The sequence below is a fragment of the Diplotaxodon limnothrissa genome, linkage group LG22 (assembly GCF_057381915.1).
Source record: "Diplotaxodon limnothrissa isolate DT_005_m linkage group LG22, D_limnothrissa_male_GT1.1, whole genome shotgun sequence".
In the NCBI taxonomy this organism is placed as follows: domain Eukaryota; kingdom Metazoa; phylum Chordata; class Actinopteri; order Cichliformes; family Cichlidae; genus Diplotaxodon; species Diplotaxodon limnothrissa.
Window position 1 is genome coordinate 26,416,697 of NC_140616.1, and position 18,888 is coordinate 26,435,584.

General features: G+C 42.9%; 2 protein-coding genes across 2 annotated transcripts; both read left to right on the forward strand.

Annotated features, from left to right (window-relative positions):
* LOC146610057 (uncharacterized) lies at positions 1-7,007 on the forward strand. The gene is made up of 3 exons (XM_085346205.1): positions 1-286; positions 3,064-3,132; positions 5,246-7,007. The coding sequence occupies exons 1-3, from the start codon at positions 1-3 to the stop codon at positions 6,712-6,714; spliced, it is 1,824 nt and encodes a 607-aa protein (XP_085202331.1). The 3' UTR covers positions 6,715-7,007.
* Positions 7,008-13,139: 6,132 nt separating this feature from the next.
* Positions 13,140-18,608, forward strand: LOC146610058 (uncharacterized). Its single transcript, XM_085346203.1, has 2 exons — positions 13,140-13,434; positions 16,443-18,608. The coding sequence occupies exons 1-2, from the start codon at positions 13,140-13,142 to the stop codon at positions 18,548-18,550; spliced, it is 2,403 nt and encodes an 800-aa protein (XP_085202329.1). The 3' UTR covers positions 18,551-18,608.
* The last annotated feature ends 280 nt before the right edge of the window (positions 18,609-18,888 follow it).

Sequence of the window (18,888 nt, forward strand, 5' to 3'; positions counted from 1 at the left end):
ATGTGCACCGTGCAGCTGCTGCGAGTGTCGGTCCACGAGCGGATCAGCGCCGCCGCCGAAGACTTGTTGCTGCGGCTGGAGAAGGGAGAAGAAGCAGCCGAGCTCCCGACGATGAGAGCGCTGCTGACCGAGCGGCTGACGGTGGCCGCGGAGGAGATCGTCGCTCTGTTGGAGGAGACCGTGGCGGAGTACCAGGACAGAGTAGAGCGCTCGGAGCGGGAGATCTGCCGTCAGAGGAGGCTGCTCGATGCCGTGCTCAAGCCCGAAGTCCGGCTGCAAGCGGCAGGTCAGTGTCGCGCTAAACGCAAGCAGGACCCACGCAGAACACAAACAGGACCCTCGGTATGGGCTAACCAGCTGGTTATTGTCACCGATTAATGAGTTACTGGCTCCACGGAGACATAGCTGATCGTTCTCTTTTTCCAGTCAGCAGAAATCTGAAATATTTGATCTTCGAATTAATAAGCTTTTGCAGTCTCATCGGTCATAAAGGTTCAGTGTAAGCGCCACCGCAGAAATACTGTTTCAGTCTTCTTCTTCTTCTTCTTCTTCTTCTTCTTCTTCTTCTTCTTCTGCATACGGTTTACTGGCGGTTGGCACTATTTCAGTCTGTTGGGGCCGATGCTTTTACTCACACTGCTTTCCAGCACGTGTAACACCAGGGGCGGATCTAGAAGGGTGGCATGGGGTGGCAAGTGCCACCCTAAAATGATCCCTTGCCACCCCAGTTTTGCATATGACAGTGTTGTTTATTAATATAAGATAGCATTAACAGTTTGAGCGTAGTTACAGTCAACAGTGAATATAAATGCTAAAACAGAATATATTGCATAGTGTTCCCCCCTCCACCATTAACAAATGGTTCAGTCCATAGCAGGACCGGCTTTTTTTTGGTAGCAAGTGATGGTTATGATTGTGCCAGAGCACATTTTGAACAACACCTTGGGAATTTCGCTTTTTACACAGATGGTTGGATGTTACACTGTGGAAATGGAAGGAAGGTGAGTGTTATTAACCCTGCGTGGTCCACGGACACGCTGCACCTCCAAATCACATGACTGATGTAAGCTGACATAGCAACAAGCTGCAGCCACGCTGAGTCTCTATTTCAGCCCACATTGAAAGTTCGAACTTCAAAGTTTTTACATTTTAATTACAGGCCAGTAAATCCAGAGTTATGATAATATATATATAAGCCATGCTTTTTTCTAAATACTGTCGTCACGTTTGTGTGTGTGTGTGTTTTAAGCGTTTTCTAAGGACAGCGCAAAAACGGTAAAGAAAGAAATAAAGCCACATGTTTCCTATCGGTGGAAAAATGTACCATGTTGACCAATTAAAAAAAAAAAAGTCAACACGTGGGATTTGGTTGTTTAGGAAGAGGGGAGAGTTTTGTGACGTTTAGTGTGGAGTGTATACTTAGTGTGTTGTGTTGTGTAGTTGTTCTGTTGTGTAGTCGTTGTTTTGTTTTGTGTGTCAGTGAGGGCACTAATGAATGTCATTAAGGCACATTTGCAACGTAAACACTGTCACTAAGTAGAAAACCAGCGGAGTGATACACCTCCTGTTGTCAGGCCTGCAGGTTTATCCCTGTGCTGTTCTCCTGTTTTTACTGGCACACAACATTTGTGGGGCATCTTATTGCAACACCTGATTGTTCTCTCATTTTAGTTTTAGTAATATTTTTAAATGGTTGTACAAAATGAAAAAAAAAACGTCAGGTCTATTGGCCGCATTTTTAGATAAATTGTTGTTTATGTTTCCAAAATGTGCATTTTATATTTGCATTTCAAGTTATAAAAATTTACTCAACATGTCTGTGGTTTTTTTTACAGTAAAGACATACTACTAGGATTTTAAGTTCTTTGTGTGATTTCAGATCAGTAATACTAATGCAGTATGTCAGTGAAAAAAACAGTTAAATTCAGTTGAGCTGAAAAGAAAGATACCAAACGAGGCAAGGGGAAAAAATAAAATGAAACAATTTGAGGGTGAAATACAAACGTAAACTCAAAAGGAGTCAAAAATGGCCGGTTGTATTTCAGACCTCAGAGGGTTCATCCAACAAATCATGAAAAATTAGGTTTAAATTTTTGTTCATAACAGTGCAGATTTCTGACATTTTGTGTAATTTAAGCTGTAACAATGTGATTGTTTTCTAACAAAAAACTGTGTGAAACTTAAGTTAGACTTGTGTTTGTAAATGAACCGCCCCATGTTGTGTAGCTTTCTGGGTTTTATAGTTATTGGGCTACATATTTATTTATTATACAGGCTATACAGAAACTCACATGTTTTATGTAACTAAAGTGTGTAATTATGTGGGCTACAGACAATAATCAAGTTATAGACTGTATTTATATGAAAAATGTGTATACTTACTGCATTTGAATTATTTTAACCATATGTAACCACCTGCACATGTGTTTGAAAAAAAAGGCTTTGAGGGTCATCAGCTGTTCCCTCCACTTTTCAGTCCACTTTAAACGCTTTTTTGGTTCTGAAGAGACGGCGCTGTTTCTGGAGCATGTTCATGCTTCTTCCGCTTTGTGTAACAGAGCTGATAGCACGGTGAGGTGTGTTCACAGGCTGTGGTCCTCATTTACCAACAGTGCACACGCACAAATCTATGTGGAAATCGTGAGCGTGACAATGACGATTCAGCGATATTTGCATACTTGGATTTTTTCAATGCTGCTGCGTCACTTTTAAAAAGGTCCAACAGCTTTGTTGTGAGCAGAGCAGCTTTGAGCTGCGTGGGGAGTTTGAAATTCTTTAAAAGGGGCCCACCTTAAAGAACAGGAGGTCTCCATCAGGTTAAAACATGTTTTCATGTCTTTGCTTTTCATGGAAAAACATTCTATAGATTATTTTAAGCTTTCCTATGTGGATTTTTATGGTCACTCATGAGTCAGTCATCTTATAGATGGGAATTAAAATGTGTTTGTTTTGCTGGTGGGACAGATTTTAGGATTTGCATGTACATATTGTTATATTATTATCCAGTGTATTGTTGTGTGTTGTTTCTCCTCTGGTTTAACTCCAAGGTTCTTCTACACACAGGAAATACCTCCATTGTGCAAACAGCCAGTCAGAGGACAGCTGAGATTAAGGTGACTGTGCAGTGTGCAGGTATGTGCATTAAAGTATTTCAGAATCATCACCATGACAATATTAATCTTAAAAATATACATTAAATATACATTAAACTGTTCACTGCTATGGTATGATGTATGTTTGATGCTCCAAGCAGCCCAGAAATCTTAGCAGGTTAAGTCAGAAATTAAAGATGCTTCCGCATCAGGTTAACACAAACCACACAGCCTGATTCTGTGTTCATTTTTTCCAAATAAAGGAATCTGATCACATATGCTCAGACCAAAGCTGGTGATTCTCGGTGCTCTGGGGTGAAAATGGTCCATATGTTAATGTAAATTGCATTGATCTGCACCAAGTAGATGAGGAGGGCAGGAAGAGCACAGAAAATCCCGTTTATTTTTTTCAAAATCAAAGACCCTCTGTAGACCAAACACTTGGCATTTCGGCATTATCATACCTGTTGGATTGGACTGAGTAACACCTGGAAATAAAGGTGCTTCGATCTGCATTACATCTGAAAGCATTCATCCAGCTGATGTCAGGACCTATCATAAATAAAATCAGAGTAAAGGAATTAAAATTCCAGTTTTTAAAAGGAGTTGAAAACCGTGTAAATGTAACTAAAACAGAATATGAAGAAAGAACCATTGGGGTCAGTTACTGTAATACCGGTTTCCACCACAGGGTGGAGCATTGAGTCAGTCTAACTTTCATCTAACAAGCTCACTCATTCAGTACATGTTTTGATTTTCGAAAGCGGCCTCTGAGGAAATGGATCAAAACATATCTCAAAATGCTCCATGCTGTAATGAGGGGTGGGTGATATATCAAATATACTCAATGTATCGCAAGTTTTTCCACGTATGATGGTTAAAAATGACTTCATCGCAATCATCGGGTATAAATTGCCATGGAAATATTAGAGTGAAATATTGCCGCAAAAGGTAGCAGTACCACAAATTTATTCTACCAGCTGAAACGTCATCCACTACAAAATTAAGAATGTTTTAAACTCCACATATCAGCGTCTCCCCACACACTAAAGAAAATGTTAAATAAACCAGCTGCAATTACCTATAAAGGTTCTTGGTCGCTCTCTAGACTTTTATTTCTGTAATTTGAGGTCATCACATTTTTTATTTTACAGTTTTTATATGTTATAAGCACAAAAGAGCACCTTTTTCATCTCAATTGTTTTATTGTCTCGTGAATTTATTGCTTGATGTACTTTTTGTTTCTATGATCTTTTGCTTGTTAAAGGTCTATTGTTGACCACAGAAAGAGACATAAGGTATGTCCCAATTCGTAGGCCGCATCCTTCAGAGGCCGCATTTGAAGGCCAATTACCTCACGGCCAGGCGACGAAGGCTGTCATAATTTGAAGGCTGCTCCAAATGCGGCCGCCAACTGTGTTCTTCATTTCCCCAGATTTTAAGGATGGGTTGGGTCCTTTTTTCAGTGTTTTATTTGTTTCTGAGTAAATCGGTTTAGCTGAGATTAAAGTTATAGTTTTCACACAGCTGAATAAACGTCAAACAGGAAATGGTTAAACAGAAATGTGAGATGGTCGAGAATTTACTCCAATGTCATGTTATATATTAGCGAGCAAGGAGCAGACGGCTGAGTTTATTAAACTCCACTGCGACAGCTGGTGACGCAAATCTGAAAGCTAGACCGTCCCATTCAACAGCCTCGCACTTCTGGCTTACTTGGCTTTCAAAGGACCTGGCCCACATAGACCGCGAAGGCCAGGTCCTATGCGGCCTATGAATTGGGACATACCTATACTGTAATGTATAGTCACTTGTGAAAAACCTTTGACTGGTTAAAATAAAATATTTCAATTTATTCACATTTTTTTTGTGTTTAAGTAAAAAAAAATAAAAAAAATAAAAAAATTTAATTGTCGATTTGAATGAGTATACCAGTGCAATTTTGGGCACTATATGAAAATAGCATTTGTTTTTGGAGGTTATTTAACATATCATGATATATATTGTGTATCGTGATGTAGCCCCCCCCGAAAAACGCGATATCAGATTTTCCTCATATTGCCCAGCCCTAGCTGCAATAACTCAGCCATCACTAGGTGCATCTCAGGTGTTCTGATCTGATTGATGCTGACAACTGTTGTTTTCCTCCTCAGATCCTCTGCAGTCAGTGACGCTGTATGACCCAAACGACCCCACAGACCAGGATCCCTCCGATCCAGAGGAGCACGATGGCAGCAACGTTTCCTGTCCATCATCACCTCCTTCGCCCTCGCCATCCTACCACCCACCCCTCTCTGAGAGCAGCGATGGAGACCCGGACAGTGACTGGATTGAACATAGGCGGACTCTCAGACCTCTGAGGAGGAAGAAGCGTAGCCGTCCGGCGCTCAGTGTCACAAGCAACCGGAGGCGCTCGAGTCTGGCTCAGAGCTTCAGCTGCCACGTGTGTGACCGGGCACTGCAAGGGAAAGGCTTCCTACTCAAACACGTCCTGCACACCTGTGCCAGCAACCCAGACTTTCGCTGCGGTTACTGTGGGGAATGCCTGGACTCTGCCGATGGCCTGAAGGCTCATCTGCAGATGCACCAGGACAAAAGCAAAACATGCTCCTTCTGCGGGAAAACCTTCCATTCCATCCTGGCCCAGGAAATGCATGTGCGGTTGCACACAGGAGAGAAACCGTACAGCTGCAACTTCTGCGGCAAGAAGTTCAGTCAGAAGGGCAACCTGACATCACACCTGCGTGTCCACGCAGAAGAGAAAGCCTTCAAATGTAAAGAGTGCAGCCGTGCCTTCTGTCACATGAGCTCTTTGGAGCGCCACATGGAGGAGCACAGGAGCTCAGCAGTGCACACCTGCAGTGTCTGCGGTGAGGAGTTCAGTAAACGGAACAGTCTGCGGCAACACATGGCAACTCATCAGAAGAACGACAGCCTCAGAATTAAGACGAACCGCACTTCAATACCGTCCTTCCGCTGCAAAGTTTGCAGTGACACCTTTGATAGGAAGACCCTGTTAGTGAAACACGTGGCGACTCACCTGCAAGACACGGACTGCCGCTGTGGACTCTGCGGACACCATTATGAGTCCTCTGACAGCCTTGCTGCCCACCTGCGCTCTCACCGCGAGGCTGGCGGCACCTGCAGCATCTGCGGGAAGTGCTTCCCGGGCCAATCGGCGCTGCAGATGCACCTGAGGATCCACACTGGGGAGAAACCCTACAGCTGCAGCTTCTGTGGGAAGGCTTTCAACCAGAGTGGCAACCTGAAGACACACCTGAAAATCCACACGGGTGAGCGGGCGTTCTCCTGCAGCCTGTGTGGGAAAGGCTTCACCCAAAAACAGACCCTGGACACACATGTCCGCTTTCACAACAAGGAGCGCCGCTTCCTGTGCCAGGTATGCGGGAAGGGCTTCATGCAGGATGTGGACCTTAAGAGACATATGCTGATCCATACCGGGGAGAAACCATACGCCTGTAGGGTCTGTGGGAAAAGTTTCCAGGCCAAACGCTCGCTTAATGGGCACCTTAAAGTGCATTTAGCTGGCCAGGAGGACTCGAGGCCAGAGCCGCAGAGGACAGCAGAGGACAGCTTCTACTCAGGATTCACGCAGTTGTAGTACCACAGCACCTCCCCATTATTCATAATAGCACAGAACACTACAGTTGACAGGAAGTTTCTGACAAAATGGAATCTCTATAAAGTTGGTCATGTTTTCATAATGGTAGTGGTACCACCTTCACTGACTGTACTCCTGTCGTGTCCATCTGTCTCCCTCTCATTCACACACATGCATTTTGTTTTCCTCTTACTGGCTCCTCTTTTCTCCAGAGCATACCTCCACCTCTCCATGCTCTCCTCCACCTACTCACTACAGATCACGGCGTCATCTGTAAACATCGCAGTCCACAGACCTTATCTCTCAGTCGGTCCTTCACCACAGTAAACAAGAGGGGCTCAGAGCATACCTGATGTAATCCCACCTCTACCTTGAACCACCCTGTCACTCCTACCACTCAATTCACCACTGTCTCTGTCCTCATACATGTCCTGCACCACCATCACAGACTTCTCTGCCACTCCTTACTTACCGCAGTTCCTCTCTGAACTGCTAATCATCTGATCCCTCTGACCCACAAAGACACAGTGAAGCTCCTTTTGACCTTCTTTAAACTTCCTCATCAACACTCTCAAGGCAAACATCACATTCACTAACTGTCATCCTTTCTCATTTTCTTCATTCATCATCTCCTCCATGTACTGCTTACATCACATCACACCCTCTTCACTTGTTATTACATTTCAGTCCTTGAAACAGCTTGGTCTCTATGTCTAGCCAGTCTCCTTCCTTGGTGTCCAGTCTCACATACAGGTCACAATAAGCTTTTTCTACCATTGCTGTCCACTGAGCCTGTGTACTTCTGTCTACTTTTTTCAATCATCCCACTTTTTCTTTGCTAACCTCTCCTGTAGTTCCTCATTCCTCCACTAAGTCTCCTTGTCCTCTTTCCTCTCACTACTCAGTCCTCTGTTAACTCTACCTGCCACCGAAAGCTTGTTTCACCTCCTCCATGAACTCTGTACAACATTTATTTTTCTACAACTTCCACCATTTAATCTTTGCCTCTACCTTTGCTCAATTCCACTGCTTTTTTTTTTCAAACTTTATTTTTTTTCTTTAGAAATACACAGTGCATCTTGCTCCTTTATACATGCGCATATATACACACATACTGTACACATACACCCACACCTACATACATATACACACACCTTCAAATACCTACATACATACAAACTTTGCATATTGTTGTATGTGTCTACACAAGTGCCCATTCAGCACAAAATGGAGAAAAGTCCAGTTGAGCACTAAACAAGGTCCCGGAAATAAAGTTAAATGAAAAGAGATTGAGATGGGAAAATCATTTTGTATGACCATATCTTTGAAATTTTTCTTTACAGAGTCTTAGAGAAAAGGTAAATGTTTTCCATTTCAAAAATATCTTTTACCTTTTTAATCGTTGTTTTCTCTCTCCAATAAGATTTAATAGCAGGACAGGTCCAGAATATGTGATAGTGATCAGCCATGGTGTTGCCACATTGTCTCCAGCAGTTACTAGATTCAGGTTTGCTATTCTGAAGTGGTTTATTTTTAGGGTTAATGAAAAATCTAATGTTATTCTTCCAGGAATATTCCCTCCAAAGAGGGGACCTTGACGTGCTATTGTTTGTCTTCTTTCTCCCATTTGGTCTTAACATATTGGGTGTAGTGCTTCCTGAATGATTGTAAATATGAATAGTTTAGAGATCAGCCTTTTATGTACTTTACCTTTCTAGGTGTTCACAAATATGTCAATGAGGCACCCACTCCCTTACAACTTTATTATTTTTATTAAAGTGGTGTCTCAATTGTCTATAAAAAGCAGTTTTATTTAACCTGTAAGTTTCACTGAGTGGTAAGAATCTGCCCATATCTGTTTTGGCTGAGATTTTACAGTATGCTGTAATACCCTTCCAAGTCCTTTGTGGTAGTGTAAAGTCTGTATCATATCCTGCCCATCTTAGTATTCACACTTTCCTTTCTAAATTATTAGTTTTTACCTTCTTTAATCCCTATGTTTAAAGCTACTTTAGTGTACACGTGTTTTTCCTGTAGGCTTATATCACCCAATAAAGACTGTAAAACCTGTCTAATTGGGTAAGTTCAAAATCTTTTCATTTTGCTTCGTATCTAGTATCACAAAGTCTAACCAAGTACTGAAGCTGTAATCGTAATTGTCCTCCAGGTTAGGTAAAGACAATCTACCTTGGTCTTTTGGTAACTGTAGAGTCTCAAGTTGTACCCTGGTTTTTATCTCGCCAAATAAGTTGTGAGATCATTCTTTTCCACTCATTAAGTTGTTTCGGGGGAATTTCAATTGGCAGGGACTGAAAAAGAAACAACACACAGGGTAAAATTGTGAAGAAAAAAATGGTCACAATTTCTATTCTGCCATACAGACAAACTGTCAAAGGTGCCCATCTTCCTGAGTCCACTTTTATATTTTGTGTGATAGCGTTATAATTTAAGTTATAAATTTCTGTCAAATCCTTTGTTATGGTGACTCCAAGATACGTCAGTTTGTTAGTATTCCATTTGAAATTATGCATTTTACGTATGTTTTCTTTTGGTACATAGATGCAAGTTAGAGTTTGGGTTTTTTGTATATTTAATTTGCAACCTGAGTATTGGCTAAATTGTTTAAGACGAGTCATCAATTTAGGGAGGCTAGAGTCCGGATTGGACAAGGTCAAAAGTACATCATCTGCATATAAGCATATTTTATACTCCACTCCTCGATTTCCTTGTCTTCTCTAATCTATTGAACCAGGGCTCTATAAAGAGTACAGACAAAGTAAAGTTTAGGGGACTCCCCTGAAGACATCCTCTCTCAAGCGTAATAATCCTAGACAGATTTCCATTATTTTTTATCTGGGCAGTTGGACGACTGTACAGCAATTTCAAACAACGTATGATCTGTTCTTTGAATTCAAATTGTTTTAGTACTAAGAGATTCAGGATTTTGATTTTTTGATAAGTTTGAGGAGTCCAAGGTAGGGTGTAATTGTACATTTCAGTCTCCACCACATATCAGAACACCTGATGTCTCTGTAGCAACTAAATCAAACATGGTCCTTAATAATGATTTGTGTTGTCCAGGAGGTCTGTAGATGTTAAGTAGCATCACTACTTTAGAGTCTAGAATTCCTTTTACCAAAATATATAGTCCTTCCTCAGCTGGAAGGAATTTGTTTTAAAATTAGAATTGCAACTCCCCTATTGGGTCCCTTTGTGTTTGATAAATAAAATATGTATTTCAATCTGGGGTGTTTAGGTTTTTGTGCCCTTTTTTGGTAAAGCGGGTCTCCTGCCAAAGAATTATATGATGGTTTTCCTCTTTCATTCCAGCAATAAGTTTACATCTTTTAACTGGGTTTTGTAACTCATTGACATTAAGTGTTAGTAAACTATACTGCTGAAAGGACATGCCTTGTATAAGAAACAGCATTTACATTGTAAACCTTGGGTGACAAAAAACACAACACACATCTGACAAAACTTGGAACTTTAACTGAAACAGAACAAATGAGAGAATGGTGGTTTCTACTCAAAATCAGAATTTCCCAAAAACCTTTTGGAGAGGAAAGCTCTTGCATTACGAGGGGCCTCTCCTCGGTAAGGTTATGAATAATCAAAGTATTACAAAGTAGTTAGTAGTCAAAATAAACAGGAAAACAAGCTTCCAGAACAGTGGCTTATTCTCCAAGTTCTCTAAGGCAGACATTTGTAACTTCCAGTGTAAAATTAAACTGAAATGGTTACACTAAATTATATTTAGTGTTGTTAAACTAAAGTGTCAAGCCTTACCCAGGGAAAGTCAAATCGACAGAGAAACTGAATTTCTCTGGATTCTGTGGTTTGGGTCTCTCTCTGTGACTTCTTTGCATTCACAGCTCCGTATCACTTAGGGACAACTCCAATTTAATAAACGTTTCTAAAAAAACTCCCATAGTTTGTCTCTTACAGTGTCTTCAGGAATTCCATATACACAAATGTTGTAGCTATATTTTTCCCAATTTGTGTTTTCACCTTCTTTTCCCCCCGCTTTTTTTCCTCCATGAAATCTGTAACAGTCAGTTTAAAGATTAGTTGATTCAAATAAAATGTCAGATATCTTCCATTTGAATCTTCTCAGCTCTGAGCACTCCTCCTCCTTTAAGTGACATGTATTTTCCCTCAAGGTGCCACAATTGGTTTTTGCTTCAGCAGCTGGTGGAGAGTCCGCTGACATGAGTGTGAAGGTTGTCTGTCTCTCTGCGTTAGCCTTGCGTCAGCCTGGTTACCTGTTCAGGTGTGCCCTTCTTCTCACCCTGTGGCAGCTGGGATAGGCTCCAGCCCCACAGCCCGGAGTGGGATCAATTCTAGTTATGATTTTTGGTTTAACCTTCAATATTTAACCATTGCCCTAAACTCGCGACAATCTGCTTTAACTTTGGAGAGAACTGAGCATTTTAAATTTTGTATATTTTTATACAACCTTATTTCCAAAAAGTCCTGTAAATGAAATTTAGGGATATGTGAAACTGAAAGCTGAAAAGATCCATTTATGCGTATGATATTGATGGTTTCTATTTTTAAAGGTTGTGATTTAAAAAAGAGAACAGGGAGTATGTAAACAGTGCCGTTTCCTTTCAGTTACCTGTGGAGCTGAGCAGAGCACTGATGTGGTAACATTGATTTGACATTTGACATTGACTCTGTTGCATCAGTAAAATCTTTGCAGCACGTTCATGCCTCCAGCAGGTCAGGAGAGTCTGAAGGGAACCCAGTGCTGTCGCTCTGAAGTCATTTGAAGAAGGAAAAACATGATGTTTGAAGAACACCACAGGTGGCCTGAGTTTGTTCAAACTGATCCACAGTCTTTGTGGCTTCAAGTTTTTTTTTTTAGCTGATTAAAAAATTTTTTTTTTTTTTTATGTTGGAGTGATGAGTAATCAGAAGGATTTAATAAGTTTCAAGACTTTTATTGTCAAATAAATGTGTGTGAAGAGTCAGTGTACAGTGCTGACCTTTCTTCTGTGGATTGGTTCTGGTTGAGGTTCGCAAAGAGGAGGCCTGGCCTCGGTCAGCAAACTGTTTACAGGCCACTGAGAGAGAGCATGTGCAGCTTCTCTCTGTGAGCAGGTGACGCTTGACTCTTCAGTCTGATAAAAAGGAGAGAGACTGAAAAACATGCAGCTCAAAGCTGAAACTAAGTGTCACACTGAGTCTGTGTGCATCTGTTTAAACACAGATGCTGTTTCACATCAAGCTCTGTGTGTATGTGTGTGTGTCTGAGACTGAGAGTGAGCTGATGTGTGGTGTGTTAATGTTTCAACCAAGGTGATGGCCTCAGAGTATTTAAAGATGAAATTATTCCAATTGTGGAGGTAAACACAGACGACACGAGAGCTCTTGATTAACACTCCTCGTTTATAACTCATCACCACACAACTCAATACTTTTCCCTCCAAAACACAGCAACAACACTTCCTGAGAACTGGGTGTGAGTGGAGCCCTCCAGTGGTCCACCACACAATGATGATAGCACGTGACATCCTGATCTCTGTTCTTTAGTGTGGTTTAAATATTGGAGTTTCCAAAATACTAGCTCAGAGTACTTCCTGTCTGTACAGTTGCTTCCTTCACTCAGACGACCTTCATCTTCTGTTCTGAGGAACATATTAATGCGAGAACATAACTGTGAGTGTCTCAGAGTAATCACATTACTGTTACTATTACTCTGACCTCATAACCCGAGTTATCCCCCCGCAGGGATAAAGTTTTCCTCTTTGGTTTGGCTTTAAATCCATCATTGTGACAGGAAAGGAAGACTTGATTATGCTTTCTGTTCACGTTTAACACACAAAACGGACCTTCACATAAAGAAGTGGCTTTGATGATGAGCTGCAGATTTTATAACCAGAAGAGGAAACAAGTCACCACAGCTGAAAATTCATTTTTCTATACCTCTAAACTGGTGTGTGTGTGTGTGTGTGTGTGTGTGTGTGTGTGTGTGTGTGTGTGTGTGTGTGTGTGTGTGTGTGTATATAAAATTTTATTTTTAAACAAATCGGAAAGAAAACAGAAAAATAAATACAACAGATATAGTAGAAAAACAAGTATAAGAAACCAAATACAGGCTGATATTTCGGATCTAACTTCTCATTTCCTGTGCGTTTGTTTCTTGCTTTGGTACTTTTACCCAAATTCTGATTGGCAGCAGAGGTCTAGACAGTTAAACACAGGGTTCACACTTAAAGCAGCTCAGCTGGTACATTTATCCGCCTTAATATAAAAACACTAGCACACTTTTTCCACAAAAAATAGTTCCTGTGCTACGGTCTCTCTCGGGAAGCGATGCGTCCTCCACTCCAGCAGGGTCGTGCTCTGGCTCGTCGATACTGAGCATAGCGGGTTTTCGGGCTGTTTACCTTCCTGTGGCCGCAGATCTCTGAACCGGGATGTCTCTGACAGAATCCCCGCCAAGCTGCTGCAGACACCGGGCTTTGGCGGAGTCTGTGTCAGAGCTGCTGGCACGGGTTGCGGAGGAGGTTCTGGGCGCGTTGGAGACGCAGAGCGGCGGTTCTGGGTCCTCCAGAGGACCCGGCCGTCTGCTGCGGCCGCTGCTCGCCGAGCGGCTCGAAGCGGCAGCGCAGCAGATCGTCGGGCTGCTGGAGCGGGAGGTGGAGGAGTCCCGACGACAGCTGCGGCGGCTGGAGGCGCTGCTGAGCCCGGTGGTCCTGCTGAACCGGACAGGTGAGCTCCGTGTCTGCTGCCGTGGCTCTCCGGGCAAACAGGACCGGAGCTGTTCAATCAGAAATCGATATTGATCGGGAAGAGGTGACATCACAAGAGCATTACTGTAGTTCAGGAACAGCACCGGAGAGTAAAAGGAAAAGGGCGGCTTATCAGCCTCACACATGGCAGAGAGACAAACAAAGACACTGTTTGAAAGAGTCATTATCTCGTAGAAAACCTCAAAGTCTGACTGCTCAGGAACCAATCCTTGTAATGCCACTGGGCAGCTACTTTAAAACACCAACTTTATTAAAACAAAACAAAACAGAAAGTTTGAAAGCTTTTTTTCCCTGCTGGCTATTCTCCTACTGCACATACTCAGAGGAACATCATAGCTTTATACAGGCACACTGCAGAGCAGAGACAGTAGGTACCATGATGGCGGCTGCTGGTTTGGCACAACCTGCTCTCAAGCCTTCAGATCAGGTCTCTGTACTCAAGAAACCATATGTGAAATGGAGAGGCAAGTCTGACTGAAACTATTTTCTCATTGGCTAATAACCAAGTCTTAGAAATGCCATGGCGCAAATGTACAAAAACCACGTTGTTTTACATAGGCTTCTTCTGAGGTCTTATAGACAGGTAGTCAATAACCACGTCAGGTTAACCTGACACGTGGTTAGGATCAGGATAAAAACGTCTCAATCTCACAGATCTACAGACTGGTCTGAGACCGTCTAGCAACCACAGGATGTGAAAGGTTGCTGGTTACTTCCCTGTGATTTCTTTGTTTGCTAAAACATTGCTGCTTCATAGTTTGAATGGAAGTGATGGATTTGCGTGTAAACACTGTCAATTGCACAGCAACTGTTGGTTGCTATGTGTCCTATATGGTGGACAAGTCTTTAGCACATGTGCATAACATGATGTGAAAATCATTCAGGTGGCGGGCAGCATGAACACCCAAGTTTGTAAATGTGATAACCTGAGAACAAGGTCACCTAGAACTTTCAAACTGATACCATAAGTCTATCTGCTAAATAATAATAATAATAATTTTTCTTTTCTCATAAATTTAAGGCTTTCACTTCACCTCATCCACCTTTTTCGTTACTGTCTTTAACTTCTGTGGTCCTGGCACACTGTAGTACTAGTATGAATTTCGCTTTGTTCAGCAACAGCAACATGAAAATTAGAGAGAGCCAGTGAGAGCTGTGATTGGCCTGTTAACACGTGCTGCAGTTTAAACAGATGTGTTTAATATGAGACAAAAAAACTTAATATCTGCTTTCTGTGATGACATTTTGTTGGCGATCGACTGTGGTGAATATGCATTGCTTGTTTAGTTGAATCTGACTGCTGCATTTGACACGATGGATCATGATTGTGCTGATCTCTGGTAAGGTTGGGCGATTGGACAAATATATAGACTACTGACAACAGGGCAGCCTATTGTCGAAAGTTTTTACAAGGGCCATTTATTTATTTATTTGTCCATGAGTAAGTTTGCTAATAGTGTCTGTTAAAGCTAACAGGCAGTCAACAGAAATAAATAATAGCGTTGTTTTAACAGCACCCTCCTTTAACTGCGAACAAATGCACCCTCCTCAGAGTGCACCCAAATGCAGCAGCGATTCATTTATTCAAACTCATAACAGAAAGAAAGAACCGCAGTAGCCTATGTTCAGGAAAGAAAAGCATTTTATTTAATTAAAAAAACACAATGGTCGGGAAGGAAACAAAGAGAAACTGGCCTCTTTTTTTCCATTATAACTGTGTTTACAGGCCGTTCCAGTGTTTATCTGTCTTACACACTCGACCAAACAACAGATAAGTTAAAAATCAAAATGTCTCTTCCAGCGAACATAAAAAAAAATCCCCAATGTAAAGTTTAGTCTTTTGTGCGATTCGGCGCATCTCAAATAAATAAATAAATGAATGAATAATCCAAAAAAGTAGCTATATTAATGCTGAAACAAAGAAGAAAAGAAGGTAAAATATTCCCTCCAAACAAAACTTATAAATTCTTTGACAGGAAAACAAGCATTTTTACTTTATCCGGTTTTAGTAGTGTGCGCAGGTGGTTAACAATATTATGATGCGTTCTGAAGGTGTGCTTGTGGCTGGTATACACAGATATTTCCGTGCCATGTGTGACATCAATAGGAAATGTTTTTCATGAATTTTCCACCAAACCAGTGGATCGTCTTCTCTGTCTACGACCTCCTCGGTGAGGTAACAGTCCATTTCTATCTGCGCCTTCTCCTGCAGTGTGCAAGTTGGCAATTAGTTCGTCCATGTTTGGACTTCTTCTGTGTTGTAAACGGGCAAATCAGTCCGTGCATTGTTACATCACTCTGCCCATCGAAAAGTCTGTGCATCCATGAATATATCGTCTATCGTCGGTTATTGGACTGACGATTGTCGGTTGGAAAATTTTTACATATCGCCCAACCTTATTCTCTGGACTACAACACTGTGTGGGAATTTCCGGCTTGGCACTTTTGTGGATAAAATCATATCTTTCTAACAGGAACTTTTGTTTTAAGTTGGGTTCTGCTTCATCATCTGTGGCCCCTTTACAATGGGGGGTACCGCAGGGCAGTACTGTTTTCATTGTTTCTCCTGCCACTGGGTATGATTTTTCAGAAAACACGATATTTAATTTCATCTATATGCTGACGTTTGCCAGCTTTATCTACCTTTCAATCACTCTGATATCTCCTCAATTGGACTCCTGCTTGTTTGTCTTAGCGATTTGAAGTCATGGATGGCTCCAAAAAATGCATCTAAAAATAAAAATCTAAAAATATTTCTGCTGTGCAGCACTTTGATCGGCTATGTGTTGTTTTTAAAGTGCTATATAAATAAATTATGAATGGAGCTACAGATGTGTGCTGCATTCAGGTGCTAGTGGAAACACTGAACATCTGTATTTCATGTTGTTTCACTGTTACTTTCTGTGTCTTTCATGCCGCAATTGCTTTTATGAACTGTTGACGGTTTTTTCTTTTTTTTTCTTTCAGACACATCTGCTCTTTGTAAGGTTGCTGCTAATGAAAGTCTCTGCCCACAGGCAAACTCCATCCACATGCCTTCACCTCTGCCCAGCCCTGCCTCCTCAGACATCACCTGTGCAGCTAAAAGTGATGACCACTGGAGAGGCAGCCAAAACTCACTCTGCATTAAAGGGACAGATAGGAGAACCACAGACAGGAAGTCCAGTGGGCAGAGACAGCGGACAGCATTGTTGGCGCGCCCGACAAATCAGCCTTGTGTCCTCTGTGGAAAGATTTTCCGCCATCGAGGGAATCTGTTGAAACATGTGAAATTGCACTCAGACTCCCCCGAGCATCTCTGCGGGGTCTGCAAGCAGCGCTTTGAGTCATCAGACAGTTTGTCAGACCATCTGAGATCTCACATGGAAACCATGAGTGGTGGAGGCGGGACCTGCAGGGTCTGCGGGAAAATGTTTCAGAACATGGAGACACACATGAGGAGCCACACTGGAGTTAAACCTTTCAGCTGCGTCCTCTGCCAGAAGAGCTTTCCCCGATCCGGAGCATTGAGGCGCCACAAAAAGATTCACAGCAGAAGAAGCACTGACCCTTGCCCCATCTGTGGACTCAGCTTTGCTCAGAGTGAACTTCTCCAAGAGCACCTGAAGATCCACGAGCACGGTGGAGACCAAAATGAGAAAGACAGCGGGAGTGAGGACAGTCAGCCGGACTCACTGAAGCCAAAGCGCGAGGGACCAATGCCAGATCTGAAGTCGGCAGTGCTCTACTGCAGAGTCTGTGGTGATTCGTTCCACAGTCAAGGCTTCCTTAGGAAACATGCCCAAATGCACTGCAGGGAGTCAAAGAGCATGTGTGGCATCTGCGGACAGCAGCTCGACTCGCCAGATGTTCTTCTAACACATTTGCAGTCACACAGAGAGACTGGTGGGACCTGTGGTGTCTGCGGAAAGACTTTCCAGAACATGGAGACGCACATGAGGAGCCACACAGGCCTCAAACCGTACCACTGCTTGGTCTGTGGCAAACACTTCCCCCGGCCAGGTGCGCTTAGGCGCCACAATAAGATCCACAGTGGTGAGCGCCCGCATGTTTGCAACTGCTGTGGCAAGACCTTCATAGAGAGCAGCGCTTTGAAAACTCACAGAAAGAGTCACTCATTAGAGGGTCAAGATGGCGAGTCACCGGCGCACTCTCACACCAGGACATCTGACATAGAGAATGCCAGAATGCCGCCACGCTGTAAAGTTTGCGGTGAGTCTTTTCACAGTAAAGTAAGTTTGAGAAAACATGCCAAAAATCACTCGGCAGAGTCTGTCTGTGGGGTCTGCGGTGAAAGTATGCCGCCATCAAAAACGCTCACAGAGCATCTGCAGAGTCACAGAGACACCGGCAAAATCTGTCACGTATGCGGGAAAACCTACCAGAACATTGAGACTCACATGAGGAGTCACACCGGCATCAAACCGTACCACTGCAGTGTCTGCGGGAAGTCCTTTCCGCGGTCTGGTGCTCTGCGGCGCCACAAGAGAATCCACAGTGGGGAGCGACCATATATCTGCGAGTTCTGTGGCAAGACGTTCATCGATAACGGCGCTCTCACCTTGCACATCAGGAACCACACCAGAGACAAACCATCCAACCGCATCTCTTGCGAGACATGTGGGAAGAGCCTCGCCTCCATCCACGTCCTCGAGGTTCACAGGAGGATCCACACAGGCGAGAAACCCTTCCAGTGCTGCATCTGCGGGAAAGCCTTCAGGCAGGTGGGAGGGCTGAATGCCCACAAGCTGACACACACAGGTGAGAAGCCATTCAGCTGCAGCCTGTGCACTAAGAGCTTCAGCACCAAAGGTTACCTGGAGACACACCTCCGCTTCCACAGGAAGGAATGTGCGTTTAGCTGCCACCTGTGCTGGAAGGCCTTCGTCACCAAGAATGACCTGAAAAAGCACCTGCTGACGCACAGTGGGGAGAAGCCATACAGCTGCCGGCTCTGCGGCAAGAGCTACCAGGAAAAGCGCTCCCGGGACGTGCACATGAAGGTCCACGCAGACGCCAGTGACGACCCAATCACGGAGCAGGACACTTTGCAGCCACAGCTGCTGCAGCTGTAGAGACCAGTCCAGACCAGTTTGTACTGGTTTTACTAACTGATCGGAGACAGAAAATATTTTCACAAGACCAAATAAAATCTTCCTGAATATGTATGTTTTTTGGTGTTTGCAATAAAAAAAAAAAAAGCTCCTGCAGGGCTTCAAAAACAGAGGGCCCTGAAAGGATCCAGTTCTTTAACCCAGGATTGTTTATTCTGAGTTCCACTGAATCCTGGGTTCCTGGTAATGTGCTAAAAATAATCCTGGGGTGAATGAGTCAACTACTTTCATTAAGAGTTTTTAGCTAATGAGCTCAAAACATGTTTGAGACCACAGGACACATTTCTGTTTTTTTCCAG

Bases quoted from the DNA above. Each gene is read 5' to 3' on its own strand.
- LOC146610058 (XM_085346203.1), top strand. From the start codon at position 13,140: ATGTCTCTGACAGAATCCCCGCCAAGCTGCTGCAGACACCGGGCTTTG. The intron at 13,435-16,442 runs GTGAGCTCCGTG...TTTTTCTTTCAG, and splicing joins GGTCCTGCTGAACCGGACAG to ACACATCTGCTCTTTGTAAG.
- LOC146610057 (XM_085346205.1), top strand. From the start codon at position 1: ATGTGCACCGTGCAGCTGCTGCGAGTGTCGGTCCACGAGCGGATCAGC. The intron at 287-3,063 runs GTCAGTGTCGCG...TTCTACACACAG, and splicing joins AGTCCGGCTGCAAGCGGCAG to GAAATACCTCCATTGTGCAA. The intron at 3,133-5,245 runs GTATGTGCATTA...TTTCCTCCTCAG, and splicing joins GGTGACTGTGCAGTGTGCAG to ATCCTCTGCAGTCAGTGACG.